This window comes from Melozone crissalis, unplaced genomic scaffold, assembly GCF_028551555.1.
Source record: "Melozone crissalis strain CALT ecotype California unplaced genomic scaffold, PUWL_Pcris_2 ptg000036l_1, whole genome shotgun sequence".
Classification (NCBI taxonomy): domain Eukaryota; kingdom Metazoa; phylum Chordata; class Aves; order Passeriformes; family Passerellidae; genus Melozone; species Melozone crissalis.
This window is the reverse complement of record NW_026535814.1, coordinates 4,251,780-4,267,510: the sequence shown is the minus strand read 5'-3', so window position 1 is coordinate 4,267,510 and position 15,731 is coordinate 4,251,780. Positions and strand designations below refer to the sequence as shown.

Genomic DNA, 15,731 nt, shown 5'->3' with positions numbered 1-15,731 from the left:
TATTTCTGTAAACAGTAGCTGGCTTACTGTTTAACTTCCTTTTGCTTCAGGTTACTGATCAGCATCTACTACATAGCTCCACAGGGATACTGTGAAGTTGGCTTAGTTAATTAATAATTTATCTAGTTATTCTATTCAGCATCATTATCATTAAACAATTTGCAATGCACTTTTTCTGTGATTTACTGCATGTTTGTATATTCTTTTTCTGATGAAATCTGAGGGAGCAGAATGCTCAGTCAGGAATTAGTGTAAATATCCTGCTGGAGTTCCAATACTTCAGGACACACAGAGCCTCAGAGTGGAATGGAACAAGAGGGATGCCATGTGTCTGATACATCTGACAGGACAGAAATGCTGTCTATGTGTTTTCTGCTAACAGTCTGTCAGGATTTCCAGTTACAGTGCCTTTGACTCACCTGTCATTATCTGTTCTGAGATGAAGACTAGAACAGACACTCTCACCAAAAGATGTTTTTATTGTTTGATAGAAGGACATTGTATTTGTCCACTTCTGATATATCAAGGAATTCTAAATATATCTCCTAGGGTGAATTTCCTCCTAATAGAGGAGATGGGTACATTATTTTGCAAGGTGTTGCACAATGTAGTCACAAAATACATTTTTTCTTTAAAAAAAGTTGCAAACCACCATGTTTCCCAGTGCTAAAAATCCTCATGCTAAAAATAAAAATTGAAAAAAAAACCCAATTCAGTTTAAAAAGAATACCACTAGTTAAAAAACTATAGCTTGCATTACTGCAGATGCTCCTTAGCCAACTTTATTTCAGCAAACATTTTTTCACCCTTCTAAACCCATATAACCTTCAGATTTATTCCATTCACATAAGCTGTCTTATTTCAAGTGAATTAATGTCTTCAGTAAAGGCTTTATGATTTACAGCCAAATGCTGCTGCAGAGAAGTCTTAGAATCCTGCTGCAGAATTTTCATAGCAATCCCCAGTCAGCAGCAGTCAGATTTTCTGTTTCCATCACAACTCTGCTGCTTCAAAGGCAGAGAAGTAAGCCAGTCTCCCTGGTCACTCTGCCGAGGTTTCAGCAAAGCTCACTGGTGTTTTCTCTGACTCTGGGTAAGATATCCCCATATGCAGGGCACAGTCTATGTGTGAACACCATCTGTGCCGAAGACTTCATTAACTTGGTTTACTCACTCCTAAACAAGCTTTGAGAAGTAAATCAGGAACTGTTGGCATGGCTGTGCTTGGTACTCATGGATGCTCACTGCTGACCACAGACCAGCTGAATCCCAAGACTAAGGCCCTCTGCCTGGGAGCTGCTTATGCTCATGAGAGGTGGGAACTATTTGAGTGGCATGTGCTGTCACTACCAGAAGAGCCTGACTCTGGGAGCCCAAAAGGGTACTTTGCTTCTAGTGCCTTATGTCAACCAATGTCTCTTTAATAACCACTTGAGTTTTAAATTCCTGAAATAGATAAAATAAGTAAGGATGAGAAGGAAAATAGAATCTTAGATTTGATTTCTCGGTATTTTAAGATGGTATGTTCTAAGGCTATTTTTTTAATGACTGCAAAGCCTCATAGCAGTGTCAGAGTTACACACAAGCTACACAAAAAGGTAGACTGGTTAGTGGAGTTTTAGTTTCTACTAGCTATCCTGCTAGCTTTTCTTGGCAGTCTGTAATTTATTTTATCAATTAATAGGAGCTTTTTGGCAAAAAGAAAAATGTAAAATCCAGAAGTCTCTTCTTTTTTGTCAAATCTATTATCAGGTAAAGCCATGGTTAGTATATTACTGGAGAAATTATTTGTACTAATGCAAAAATCAGAAACAGACATAGACATAACTGGAATCTCAATAAAAGCACTTTTGAAGTATTCTGTTAGCACCTTTCTGACTATGAAAATAATCAAAGCCTTGGAGCACCTCTCCTATGAAAAAGACAAGGAGGGGTGGTGTTGTTCGGCCTGAAGAGAAGGCTACAGTGAGACCTTGTAGTGGCCTTTCAATATATAAAAGGTTTCTAGAAGAAAGACAGAAAGAAATTTTTTAGGAAGGTCTTTTGTAACAAGACATGGGGCAATAGTTTTAATTTGAACAAGAGTATATTTAGACTGGACATAATGAAGGATATTTTTATACATGGTGCTTGGTAACAGTCAACATGGCTTTACACGGGGGAAATCATGCCTGACAAATTTGCTGACCTTCTGTGATAGGCCTACAGGATTGATGGATAGGGGCAGAGCAGAGCAACTGACATCATCTACCTGGACTTGTGCAAAGCATTTGACATTCTACCATTGAACATCCTCATCTTCAAAGTGAAGAGACATGGATTTGATGGATAAGCCACTTGAGTGAAAAACTAGCTAAAAATGGTCGCACACTCAGAATTGTGTCCAGTGTCCACATGGAAACCAGTGACAAGCAGTGTCCCTCCACAGTCAGCATTGTGGCAGATACTGTTCAACATCTTTGTTGGTGACATGGACAGTGCAATCAAGTGCACCCTCATCATATTTGCTGACAATATGAAGCAGTGTGGTACAGTCAACACACTGGAGAGAAGGGATGCCATCATAGGTCCCCTGAAGGGCTTGAGAGGTGGGTTTGTGTGAACCTCATGGAGTTCAACAAAGCAGAGTGCAAGGTCTTTACACCTGAATTGTGGCAATGCCAGACACACCCACAGGTTGGGCAGAGAAGTGATTGAGAGCAGCCCTGTGGAGAAGGATTTGAGAGTAACTGTTGATGTAAAACTCAACACAGGCCAGCAGTGTGGACTTGCAGCCCAGAAAGCCAATCCAGTCCTTGGCTACATTTTTAAAGGAGTGTGGCCAGCTGGTCGGAGGAAGTCATTCTGCCCTCTATTCTGCTCTGGTGAGATCCTACCTCACCAGATACCTGGAGTGCTGTATACAGCCCACAATATAAGAAGGACATGGAACTTGTTGGAGCAAGTCCAGAGGAGGGCTGATAAATTCATACAAGGACTGGAGCATCTTCTCTGTGAAGATAGGGTGAGAAAGTTGAGGCTGTTCAGCCTGGAGAAAGGAAGGTTGTGTGGAATCTCAGAGCAACCTTGCAGCATCTGAAGGGGGCCTACAGGGAAGCTGGAGAGGGACTCTTCATCAGGATCTGTAGTGATAGGACATGGTATAATGGGAGAATATTGAAAGAAAGGAAATTTAGATTAGATATTAGGAAAAAATTCTTTACTGTGAGCATGGTGAGACACTGGAACAGGTTGCCCAGGGAGGCTGTGGATGCCCAACCCTGTCAGTGTTCGAAACCAGGTTGGATAAGGCCTTGAGCAACTTGAGGGGTAAATTTCCTTGCCCATAGCACAGGGTATGATCTTTAAGGTCCTTTCCAACCCCTTAATATTCTGTGATTCTGTGATTCTATGATTTGAATGGTGAGGTTTCCCAGAGACGCTGTGGATGCCTTATCCCTGGAAGTGCCTCAAGGCCAGATTGGACAGGGTGTTCAGCAGCCTGGTGTAGTGGAAGGTGTCCCTGCTCATGGTGGAGAGGTCAGACTAGATGAGCTTTAAACGTCCCTTGCAACCCAAATCATTCTGTGCTTCTATGATCCTATGCTGTAGAGGCCCTTCAGATTCTCATTGTGCGTCTTTGTAGCTGCCACTTTTTAAACAAATCTGTTGGGCAACTGTGTGCTTTTCACAACCTTCTCTAGTGTGGTGATAGGTGTAAGAGCTCAATCTTCCCACATCCATACTGAATTTATAAAAATGCCTGGATTTCAGGGACTTTGAGGAGCAAATACTTTGTTTGCTGTTTCATTTGGTTTTAGGTACAGAAATTGAGGAATTGTTCTCTGTAAAATACAGAAACACGAATAATGTGCTTAATTTGAAAACCATGAGTGAGTTGGTTTTAAAAGCAAGAATGAAAAAGCATCTTCTTGCACACTTGTGTTACTGGCTTGTAAAGCAGTTATGTGTTTATGAAATCACACTTAGTTGTCACAGGTTACTGGTGCCAAGTTGACTGAAATAAGAATATGGCTGAAACAAGATGAATTATTAAAGATCAGTGTTGTCTTAGAGAGGACATGACAAAACAAAACAGTTTAAGCTGTGTCATCATGACATTTCTCCACTTTTTGTCTAATTCTTGTTATGCAATGTTTATCCTTGTTGAAATATTTCAATATTCCAAGCAAATGACAGAAAAGCAATATGAAATTGTTAAAGCATTATAGAATTAATTCATTCTATTTGCAATTAAAATGTCTAATGTAAAAAATTGGTGTAGATCAGTTGAAAGTATTTATGGGCTGAGAGTAACTCAAGAGGCTCACATATTCTAGACCTGCTCAGCAATATTTAAGAAACCATAGTATTAATGGACATTTTAGTCTCCTATTCTGTCTATCTCATTTTGGATCAAGATCCTATTGTGGCATAAATGCACAGATCATTACAGTTGACATATCAAACAGATTAATCTAGTTGAGGAAGCTGCATATTCCTCATTTGTCACACTGAAATTATCACTATTTCTCTCCTGGTTTGGCATTTGATATGTGTATACAAAATGTTTATATTTCAAATGCTGCTTTCACAGTACATAGGACATGATATATAAAATGCCAAAAATATAGTAGGGAGAAAATTTTATGCAAGCCTTTTGTCACATGAGTAAAATAGCAGGGAAGGCTTAGTGTTTAAGTTACTGATGAGACATCTTGATGACAGGCAATGAAACTGCAGCCTAACAAATCAAGTTTAGCTACACTGGAAATGTTGTGTTTCTAGTGTCTGGGCCAAATTTTTCTGAAGTCTGCATGATTCTATGATATGATTTATGAACACCAGCTCTTCATATTTCTCATAGTCAAGTCAAATGGGATATGCATGCTAACTTTAGATTTGAGGGTAGCTTTGTATGTAAATGAGAAAGTTTCTGAATTTTCAACAGCAATTTCAGACAAAAGCAAGGAGATTATGAAAAAGCTGGGGAAGTCTCTCCAGCAGTTCAGAAGGCCTTGTTTTCGCAGTGTACTGATGAAGGAACTGCACTAGGGGTAAATAAATGGACTTAAGCCATGACAAATGTCGTTGTTGATGATGAAAACATCTTTAAGAAAGATTAAAGAGATCAGATAAAACTTAGCATTTACTTCATGTTGTGGGAGGGAAGTTTTTCTCTGAAACATGCCCTGCACCTGAAAGTCTCTGTGTGGGCCTGTGATTTTGCAGAAATAAAATTGATCAATTAGTACAGCTGCCTGACAGGAGAGAGAATTCAAGATAGCTCTACTGATGGACACTTTGGTCACCCAAGGAGATCACATTTTCAACCCTTCAGCTTAATAAAAGCAACAGTCTACTCCTCAGCCACCAGCTTACATTGTATCATATTATTATATTATATTCATATTATATTCATATTTTGTTTGTGAAGGAAAAGTGCCTTTGCACAAAACAGCCCAATACCCACTCTGACATGTGTAATAATTCCTAGCAAGAGCTGAGCCCACTAGCAATTCACAGCAATTCACAGCAGTGATAATGCAGAGCACATAAGTAGGTAGGTGCAAGGTCTGGTGGCATTTTACACTTTTCTCTCTGCAGTCATCATGACCTTTCAGAGAGTGCTTTTGATTAATCTGGGTTGACAATGTCAATTCAGTATGTTTTGCATACAAATCAGAGGCAGTTCCAGGGTGTTTCTTAGAAGACATTTATAGCTTCATGTAGAGCACCAGGCTATTGTTAACCTTTGGGACAGGCATCTTGGCATATAACTCATGGGAATACAAGGATGTACACAGATGAAGAAGCACAATCTGAAGATAGCAGAGAGAAAAATCTCTTTTCTTCTCTAAGACACAACTACTTTGTTTAACTATGTGATTCTCTCCTAAATTGCTGTAATTTGGTCTTTGAAAATTATGGGCCTCTGCTTGTACCTTCAGCTGCTAACCAACCCATTGGATCAAGGGCTTTGAATGGAAATGTTTTGGACAGCCAAATGTCAGTCTGCATGGGAGGATTTAAAAGTAACCCTCTCTGTCAGGAAGTTTTTTATTTCAATGGGAAGGCCTTTCAAGGAAAAAAAGTATTTCTTTTTCAACTGAAAAAACCACATCAGCTGCAGAACTTATCACTACACTGCTGCTCTCATGCAAGACATTTTAAACATTGAGTCATGGACAAATACCACAACCAGAAAACTTTGAGTGGTAAGTTTTTCTCCTGGATGAAAATTCCTCCTAAGTTCTGTCTTCCAAGTATTTGTTAGGGTAGGGAGGATAGAAAGTTCACTCCATAGATTTTATTTGCATTTTTAATGTGCGTACTAGGGAAAAAATTATATGGGTAAATAGCTTAAAAGTTACATAAGTTTCCATTTGAAGGTCACTGACTGGTGGTGGCAATATTACATGCTTTTCTGCCCTTATTTCTTATCAAGAAAAGATGAGGTGCATTGAAGAATCCTTTTCAGCTGGCAGTTTTGGACAGTACTAGATATTTGGAAGATGTAATCCTTAAGCTTTGGACTGTATTTGTTTGAGAAGGCAGGGGTTTTTTTTAATAGGGTCCTTTGAATTTTGGTTTGGCAATATAGAGAATGCTTTCACAAACCATCTACAACATGCATTTGGAAGGATTTATACCATGCTGTTTTGCATTGCTGGTTAAATTTGCACTTACAATTTTCTGTGAGTTTCTGTGTAGCAAGAAAAACTGATCTACTAATATTTGCAATCTAAACTCCTCCTGTGGAAGCTTTTTTGTTTCACCTTCTGCTATCGGAATTTTATCAAGAGCACCAATTTGTCACAATGGAACAGCATGGCTAGAAGCTCTTCTAATTCACCAAAACCCTTTTGCAAGTCTCTATTTCAATTGGAATAGCAATCAAAAACACACAGCTGATTCAGTAAGTGCTTTTCACCCTCATCAAGCAGAGAGCTTTAGGGAGAGGGTGGGTCTACCTGGTTGGCTGGCCAATGACAAACATACCGTATACAGGAAGAGAAGAACATTCACTAGTACTGCTTACACTCAGGGAAGTTCAGAGGATACAACAGTTACAAAGTGGTCTGTTCATTCTCAAATTTGCCTCAGTTAGCTTCCCTAAATACACATGCATGTGTTTGGCATTTGAGTAATGGAAGTAACCTTCCTCTCATTCATTATGCTTATATATCCCTTTGTCATACAAAAGGGCTGAGCTAATTGAGGCACATGGACTAAGGGCATCCAGAGGCAATTTTAGTCACTGGCATTCTGTAGTTCTCATAGTAGGCTGTGTAGGTAGTGCCTCATGCCACTTCTGTAATAAAGCAGTGAACAGATTTGTTGAACAAATTAGATAATGTCATTATTGTTCTTGGCAATGAGATTTTGGAGCTTTGAGTGAAAGTAAGGAAGAGGAGAAAAGAAGTAACTCCTGTTAGGATGTGACACTCTGGAGTTAGTCTATGATGAAACCCAAGGGTTTATGCTATAACTGTATCCATTCTGTTTGTACCTTGCAGTGAGCCACCTTTATGGATTTGGACTGATGGATGCTGAAGCAATGGTGACAGAAGCAGAAAAGTGGACAACGGTGCCTCCACAACATGTGTGTGTGGAGAACACAGATCGGCAAATCAAGTAATACCTGCTACCAAAACTTTTGCTGGCTTAAATTGATGGGAAAAAAATTGGCTATAATTTACCCCTCCCTTGCATTGTGTATAATGTATCATTTTTAAAGCCATACCAGAGAGTCTGTCACATTTACAGATGTAGTGCATGGGAAAAGGCCCTAGTTTAAAGAACATTGCAGAAGGTGAAGGTGTAAAACAGTCCAGACTGGGTAATGATGGATTTTTATGTCGATGATACACCAAAGAATATTTGGTTGAATGCATTTCAGTCACCTTTGCAAGAAGAGATAGATTTAACAGTCCAGGATGTAAAAAGCAAATATGCTTTTGAAACAGTGTGATAATGTGTCTCTCCAATGGTCTTAGGAGGGTCTCTAGTTCAGAGGCCAAAACTGAACTGCTTTTCACTTGCTGAGTTAGGGTCTCTGTAGCACCAGGCTTAAGAGCAAAACTCTGTTATGTGTACTCCATGGACATAGAGGCAGCATCAAGCATGACGCGGACTTCCAAAGCACTAAGAATATTGTTTGCTAATTATATTTGACAGGCTTGATCTGTAACTGGTGTAGTCTGCAAGGATGTCATACCAATTTAAACCAGCTGAGTCAGATGCCTTTTGGTACAGTTAACATGTAATACTTGCTGTTACGTAAACTAGGATTAGCTATGCCAGGCATTTCCTGGGGTTTAGCAACCAGCTGTGATCCCATGACAATCTCAGCATTTCTCAGCTGGCCACTAATCTACAATAATGCTCTGTCCCAAAGGCTTATTCCTATTTTACCTTGTGTATGTGCTTAACAGAAACCCAGGCAGTTGCCATTAGCCATTATCTGCAGTGAAATAATTACCCTATAGTGGTATTTTCAGCTAGGAAGCACATGTCAAAACTAATGATTATAGGCTATTGACTTTACAGTTATCCAACACTGTCATTCTCTACTGAGCAAAAAAGATGGGGTTGTGTATTTTACACAAAAAGCAAGAAATGCTAATGTCGTTTGCTATGCTTCTGTTGTAGAACAATACGACCTGACAGCATTGTCCGTTCAATTTACAAAGCCACTGGCTGTTCAGATAATCCTAACCACCATGTGATCTACTTGGAGCATGTTGTTGTACGTATCACTATTACTCACCCTCGACGTGGAGACTTGGCAATTTACCTAACCTCTCCTTCTGGAACTAGGTCACAGCTCTTGGCCAACAGGTATAGTATGACAACCCAATTTTACAGTACAGTCAGCATGTAGAGCCTGCATAGACATGTCCATGTCAGCAAAGAGCAGTCAAGTCATTACAGCAGTGATATTAGAAGTCATACGCTAATTACTTTTTCGTAGAGAGATGGGCAGAATTAAGTACAAATTAACTCAGAGATGAATAGAATACAGTCTCAGTACTTAGAAGAGTATGTTAAAACTGTTGAACTCCAAGACAAAGATTAGTCAATTTCAATAGTTCTTGTGTGGCTCACCATTTATTAGATAGCTGGAAAATGTGAAGAAAACAGATTCAGTTCAGCTTCATAAGGAAGCTGAATCAAAGTGTTTCTACATATTGCCACTTATTTTTCGTTTTTCTCTTTTCTTATCGTTTTTTAAATAGCAATGAAAGTCAGATAGAATAGTGTATATTTACCACTATTTTTTAAATCCCTGATATTACCTGTTTCCAAATCCTTTTTTTCTAAGTAAACATACTCAATCCATGAAAGGCTTATAGTAGGACAATGCTGAAAAGTAGCACTAGCACTTGAAATTAAAGGCTTCCTTTCTAAATTGCAGATTAAGGCTTTTAAAAGTTAGCCATCGCCTTCAAAAATTTTTAAAAGTTAGACATCAGTTCACTGATGGATACTTGCTTTCAAATGTCCAGCCATTTTTACAACAGCTACTAAGAAAGATCAATCTTCTTCCTCATCACCTCTACGTTATGTTCTTGGAGAAACTGTCACAGTGTGTCAAATTGTCTTTTTTATTCTGATTATTGAACTCAGACAAAGTATCTCTTCATCCAATATATCATTGGACAAATGATAAGTGGAGGGAATCATTACCAAACTGGAAGACTTCTCAGTCATGATTCTATTTCTCTGACCTACTAGCAGAGATTTTCTCCAAAGAAAACATTGGCAGTCTTTCCCATGTAAATCTCACTAAATCCATGGTCATCCACCTCCTACCAGACAGGGTTAAGGCATTAAGAAACATCAGAAAACTTTCCAAATTTTACACCAGTTACAAATCTGCAAATAAGTTACATTTACAGTAAGAAATTCTTGTATACTTCTCCAACTAGCTAGAAATCTTCTTCCTCATGGGACCATAGGTAATTCTTGTTCCTTGATGACTTGATGTAGATGACTGCCATTCTGCTAGACACAGAGCATGGCTCCCACAGAAAAGTTTCTGTTTACTGATGTTATGTATCAGAAACTGCAAAAAAGGCCATCTATCAAACCTGTGTTGTGAGAGCTCTTCTGCCATCATGCTTAAATCTTCACAAACTTAATATCCCTAGTCCTATTATTCAGAGCTTTTAAAGGATTGAGAGTGACCTGATTTCCAGACTGCTTTTCATCCATGCTTCCTCAGCCAGAAATGCTCATTATCTAGATCTGGAGACTTGCATGTCCTCCTCTATCTCAATGATAGAAGGATTTATATTTCCTCTTTAAACAAAGAGTCTGTTTTGGAGACAGGTGGAGGTCAAATGGACTTGGTTCTGATTGAACTGTGAATGCACATTTTCATTACAGATTATGTTAGATTAAAAGAAAAGGTAAATTGAAAATGTTCTTCAAGCTGTAGACACTAATTCACCAAATGGAGAGGAAGTTGTCCTGAAGTTTGGGGTCCTCTAGAATATCTCCTGTGTTCTATTGTGAGTGCTGTCATAGGTTGCTAATAAAGCACTTAGGCACACATATCCATGTCTTCCTGCTGCACTACTGCACTGAGCAAAGAATTTGTCTTCTGCTAACGAGTGTGAGACAGGTTTCTCTTATTAGTTATGAAACAGGGTTTTGTTTTCTGTTTGAAGAAATCCTTCTTTAGTTTTCTCTTCCATTTTCATGCAGTAGTTCTTCCTCAGTTCAAAATGAAAAAAACATGAAAGCCATCCAAATAGGTATCCAAACAAAACAATCTTGTGTAAACCCAGTGGTCTTAACACAGCTAACTTTTGGCTCTAGGCTGTCATGTGCTGCAGCTGACTCACAGCAAGTGGGAAGTACATTCCAGGATTCACAGTTCACCTCTGGTGATGATTGGTGTGTGGGATAGGTACAAAATTTAATTCAATCAGTGTCTTTGTAACCCCTGCACCTTAAAAATAATTATTTTCTGTATGTGCAGAAGAGAAAGGGTATGCAAATATATGTAATAAAATAAGAGGATGTTCAGCTCTTTCTTATATGTTAGTATCAGAAGACTAAACAGAAAACAAAGAAACCTGAAAGGCCTTTTCATGTTTTGTTACTTCCCAGGAAACAAATTATTCATGAGAGAGCTTATAGAGTCTCACCAGAAATTCCCTTTCCATGGAAACTTCAGAAATATTCAGACTTGCCATCACATTGGGCTGATGGGTTACTAAACAACTCTGGGCTTCTAATATTAGGGATAAACGTATCTGGCAAATGCTAGGTCTGAAATACCTAGAGCCTTCATGAGGCCTTTCTTAGGTTAAAGTGAGGGATATGAACAAAATACTTTCTGAAATGGTGTTTCAAGGCTTACTTCATTTGTCCTTGCTGTAAGAAGTCATACAGCCTAGAGGTAGTAATTTCTTGACACTAGGAGTATGCTGTGTGTTGTCAACGTATATGTTTTAGCATCATGTTATGAACTAAAACTTGAAATGGGATGTTATTTTCCAGTATGAAAAATTAGTTAAGAGGCATTTGATTTTTAATGTATCAATAATACTGAATATCAGTGAATAAATGCATTCAGTTTATAAGCAGGCATACAGAGATACATTGGCAGCGAATGGTCTGGTTTTTCTGCTATAGGCAAAGGTTCCAGAGGCTGTTGTACATTGCTACTACCTGACTGAGATGTTTTTCTCAGATATACAAGACTTTTTAATGTACATGTACAGGATTAATAGCAGCAATACCAGCTGTTTTTACTGAAACCCGGGAAAGTCCCATTGTTTTACAGTTACTCATTTGGGTTTAATTTGAAACAGTTCCCTTGGTAAAATGTTTTTAAGTGCAAAAGGTATATTTTACATGTGCACTTCTCCACCAATTCTGGAAGAAAAGTAATTGTGTGTAATTTCTGGTGCATTGACAAGTAGTTCCCTCAAGGCAATATTTGGCCTTTTTTCTGCATATTTTATCCTTAATGTTGGCACCCCCTAAAATGACTTCAGTAAGAAAACTTGTTAGTCTGAGATGATGTGGATTCCTTTGCAGGCATTTGGTGGATAACACTGTCACTGGTTTAAGCCTTATGTGCATTCTTCAAAATCTGCATTACAGGGAACATCTGCTTTGTTGTTTGGAAAGTACTAAACATGATTACATTGGATGCACTGCACTAGAGGAAAATACAAGCTGGAAGTGTATTGGCTGGTGTGAGGATGAGGCTAGAGTTAAGTCCAAAGGGGAACAGTATTGTCTTTCCAAAAACAATTGGCCAGTGGATTTGGCAGTATGGGTTTCTGAGTGTTTTTTGAGACATACCAAGGTCAGTTCTAACAAACATTCACTACAGGCAGGCTATGGAGGAGAAGCTAGATACAAAAGGAGTAGGAGAAACAAACTTAGGGCTCATTTGTCTCCCACTGAAGTCATGGCTTATTTAATTCTTGCCCTTTAAATTTAAAGCAGCTGTTGCCATTTGAACTGCGTAACTGAAATATTTCAGCCACATGGTGGCAACTTTCCAGGCCACTAGCTTCATAAGCTTATATGGCCGTGGTATTAATAATACTTCTCTTCAGTAACAAAAGAATGTATCTTCATGACCATCTTTTTCCTATCATGAAACCTTAGACAATCAGTAAATTTTAATAATATCCTCCTCTGCAGAACTCTTAGACCAAATCCAAGTTATTCTTATCTAATCTTACTCAATTGTTTGCTTCATAAAATGCCTCGGTGATCTGAAATAGGGCAAAATTTTCTTTATAAGTATGCATCTTTTTTCCAGCTTGCATGTTATATTCTTATATTAAAGAAAACTAACATTTTAATCCTAATATGATGAAACATAAGGGCCAACTTCATGCTGAGTGTCACTGAAAAGGTCTCTGATGTGGTAGTAATCTAAGTCCACAATGAGCTAATAACCCTGTGCTTGTACTGTGTCTACAGGATGAAACAGTTCTTGGAAAACCATTTCTCCCAACTCATGCTTGCTGTGTTTTGTTTCATTCATGTTAGCTATATTTTTTTTTTCCCTTTGTGGGGTTGATGAATAGATATCCCACTACCAAGCAGCTGGCTGACCAGTGGAGTGTGTGGAGCTCCTCAGCCTGACATGTTTGCAAGTAATGATGGATTGTTTAATGTGGATATGTGTAGTTCCTGGGGACAAGCACTCTGCCTTTAAAGATGGTGATTGTCATGCTAGCCACTGTTTCAGTTTGGCAGGATTGTACACTATTGTTCATGTTACTCCAAACAACTTTAACATGATAGTTCAGAGATAGCCATTGTTTCATAAAACTAACTGTGATAACCAGATGTAACATGGAAATGAAAAAAAGTTTTTATGTGAATACTTTAAATATATTTTCTTTAGCTCCAAATCCATAAATTTTAAGTGATCTCCCGTATGTAGGTAAGAAAGCTTCTGAAATGCCTAGTGTGTTCTCTGACCATTTATTTTTTCCCAATACTTCAGTGCAGATGCGCAGTAGGGTCTGGCCGAAGCTTTGGTTAAGTCAGTTTGAGCTGTCTGCAGTTTCTCAGGGGCTACATCTCACAGGGAGCTGATGATTCAACTCTGTGGAGAAGAGATGCTTTAAAGAGAATAGTTGACCAAAGCCCTTTCAGGTGCACAGCTTGGGAAGGCACTATGTAGTCTCTTCAAACTGTAAGTGCATTTGAAGTCTGGTGGCTGTGCAGACTTCTGGGCAAGGACCACTTGCCCATGAGGCTGCCAGTTTGTGTGCTGGAGCACATCATAACAACAACAACTGCTGTAGGAGAAGAAAATTCTTACCTCTTTCCGGCTACTCTACTGCAGCTGCAGCCACTAGCTAGTGCAGGGTTTCCATGCTCTTAATGCATTGAGTTCAGTGTACAACCATTGCTGTCAGTCAGGTGCAGCTGCATCTTCTCAGCTGAAACAAACAATCTTGATAACTGAAAAAAAGTTCCTTTTATGTGTTTACTTCTTAGTGTTCATAATGGGTGATGCTGGCGTTGCTAAACAAATCCGCTACCTTTGCTGCCTTTCCTCACATGAAATTAAAAATTGAAACAAATTCTTCCAAGCATTTAGGAATTTAAGGATTCTTTGCTGAAAAGCTGAGACATTTGTTTGTTGGGTTTTTTAATGCTATTAGAAAGTGGCTAATTGCCTTCCACTGGGTCTAAAGTTTGATCACAGATTAATATTTCTGCTTAAATTATGTTATTGAAGAGAAAGGTTATGCAATTTTTAGGCTGAAGTGGTGGCAGTGGAAGAGATCAAGACTCTTGAATTTGTTTTAAGAAAAATAGTCATTTTATTCTACACTAGTAGTATAACATATATTCTTATCTAGACACACATATGGTATGTTTTGAGTATGGCATAAAACTCCTTCGAAAGAGAAGACCAAGTTTTTTTTTTAAATTTAATGCTGTCATTCATTGTAGACAGCAGCTTATAATTATACAGTCAATCATTCAGTAACATCCACTCCATGTTGAGTGTTCTGTTTCTAAGAAAGGTCCCCTGAGTAATTGAGTAACAGAATTGGCATTCTGTTGTGGTTATGTTAGCAAATAAGTTATGAAAATTCAAATGTTTTCAATCACTTTGGTCTTTAAAAGCATGTTACATTCACAAGTACAGGTATATGATCATGGTCATAAAAAACCATCAGCTTATTCTAGTTAACTTGTTTAAGTATTTTAGTCTATAATAATCTGTAATAGTCAATTAGCAGTTCATCAGACCATGTACTAAATTTTATTAATCCAGGGTAATCTGTGTCATAAGTGTTTTTGATAGGAATTTTGACAAATTGCAAAATTAAATTCTGGACTGGCTGCATGTTCCTTAAAAGATCCTATGCATTTCTTTCTGAATGAGGAATGTACATCTGAACATTTGATCATTTCATTAATTTATTTCACTGAAAGTGAAATCCCTGCATTGTCTCATAGGTTCTTTGATTTGAGAGTTTAGTGCATAAACAAAGCAAAGCAAAAGTACTTGGACAATTTTGTATGTCCAAAATACATACACAGACTCAGAGTCAGTATGTTTCTACTTTGTTTTTTACTATTCTTTTGACCTGTCTCTAGCTTTTTGACTTATTTGTAGAATCTTTTGTGGAAACACAGTTCATACATTCAAAGATTCCAATTTAGACCTTATTTTATAAAATTCAAATCTTTCTCAAAGTGGTATTCTTTAAAAAAAACAGTAAATTCTCTCAGAAGTAATATTACCCAATTTTCCCCATTTCCATGGATGAAAGCTTACAGTTCCAGTTACAGTATATTATAGGTAACTGTGTTTTTAAAAACAAGACACATGGACTTTTTTTCTCTTCTACCCAAAATTATTAAAGGAATTATTAAAATGGATATCCAACAACACTTTAAAATTTCAAAACAAGACACACCTAGTTATCGAAAAAGTAATATGGAAAATATCAGACTAAGTACAGTAAAAATACAGAGGAACTTATGTTTCTAATGTATATGAACAAGACCTCAGTGAATACAAATTTGTAATTGCACAGTACTTGCATAATACTATATAATTTAGTTGCTATAATGGCAAAGAGAAATACTGATGTCTTGTTGCATTGATGAGGTGTTTAGAAAGTAATACATAATCTATCAGAAAACAACAGTATGGCAATTCAAATAACAGTTGCAAATAGCCTACATAACTTAAATTGAACAACCTACTTGCATGCAAATTCTGGATAATGACTG

General features: G+C 37.9%; 1 protein-coding gene across 2 annotated transcripts in view; it reads left to right on the top strand.

Annotated features, from left to right (window-relative positions):
• Positions 1 to 15,731, top strand: part of PCSK5 (proprotein convertase subtilisin/kexin type 5) — a 228,426-nt gene that overhangs the window by 137,188 nt on the left and 75,507 nt on the right. For both annotated transcript variants that reach the window (XM_054283563.1, XM_054283562.1), the window contains exons 11-12: positions 7,499 to 7,616; positions 8,634 to 8,822. In XM_054283563.1, coding sequence (XP_054139538.1) covers positions 7,499 to 7,616; positions 8,634 to 8,822 — 307 coding nt within the window. The remainder of the gene's footprint in view (positions 1 to 7,498; positions 7,617 to 8,633; positions 8,823 to 15,731) is intronic.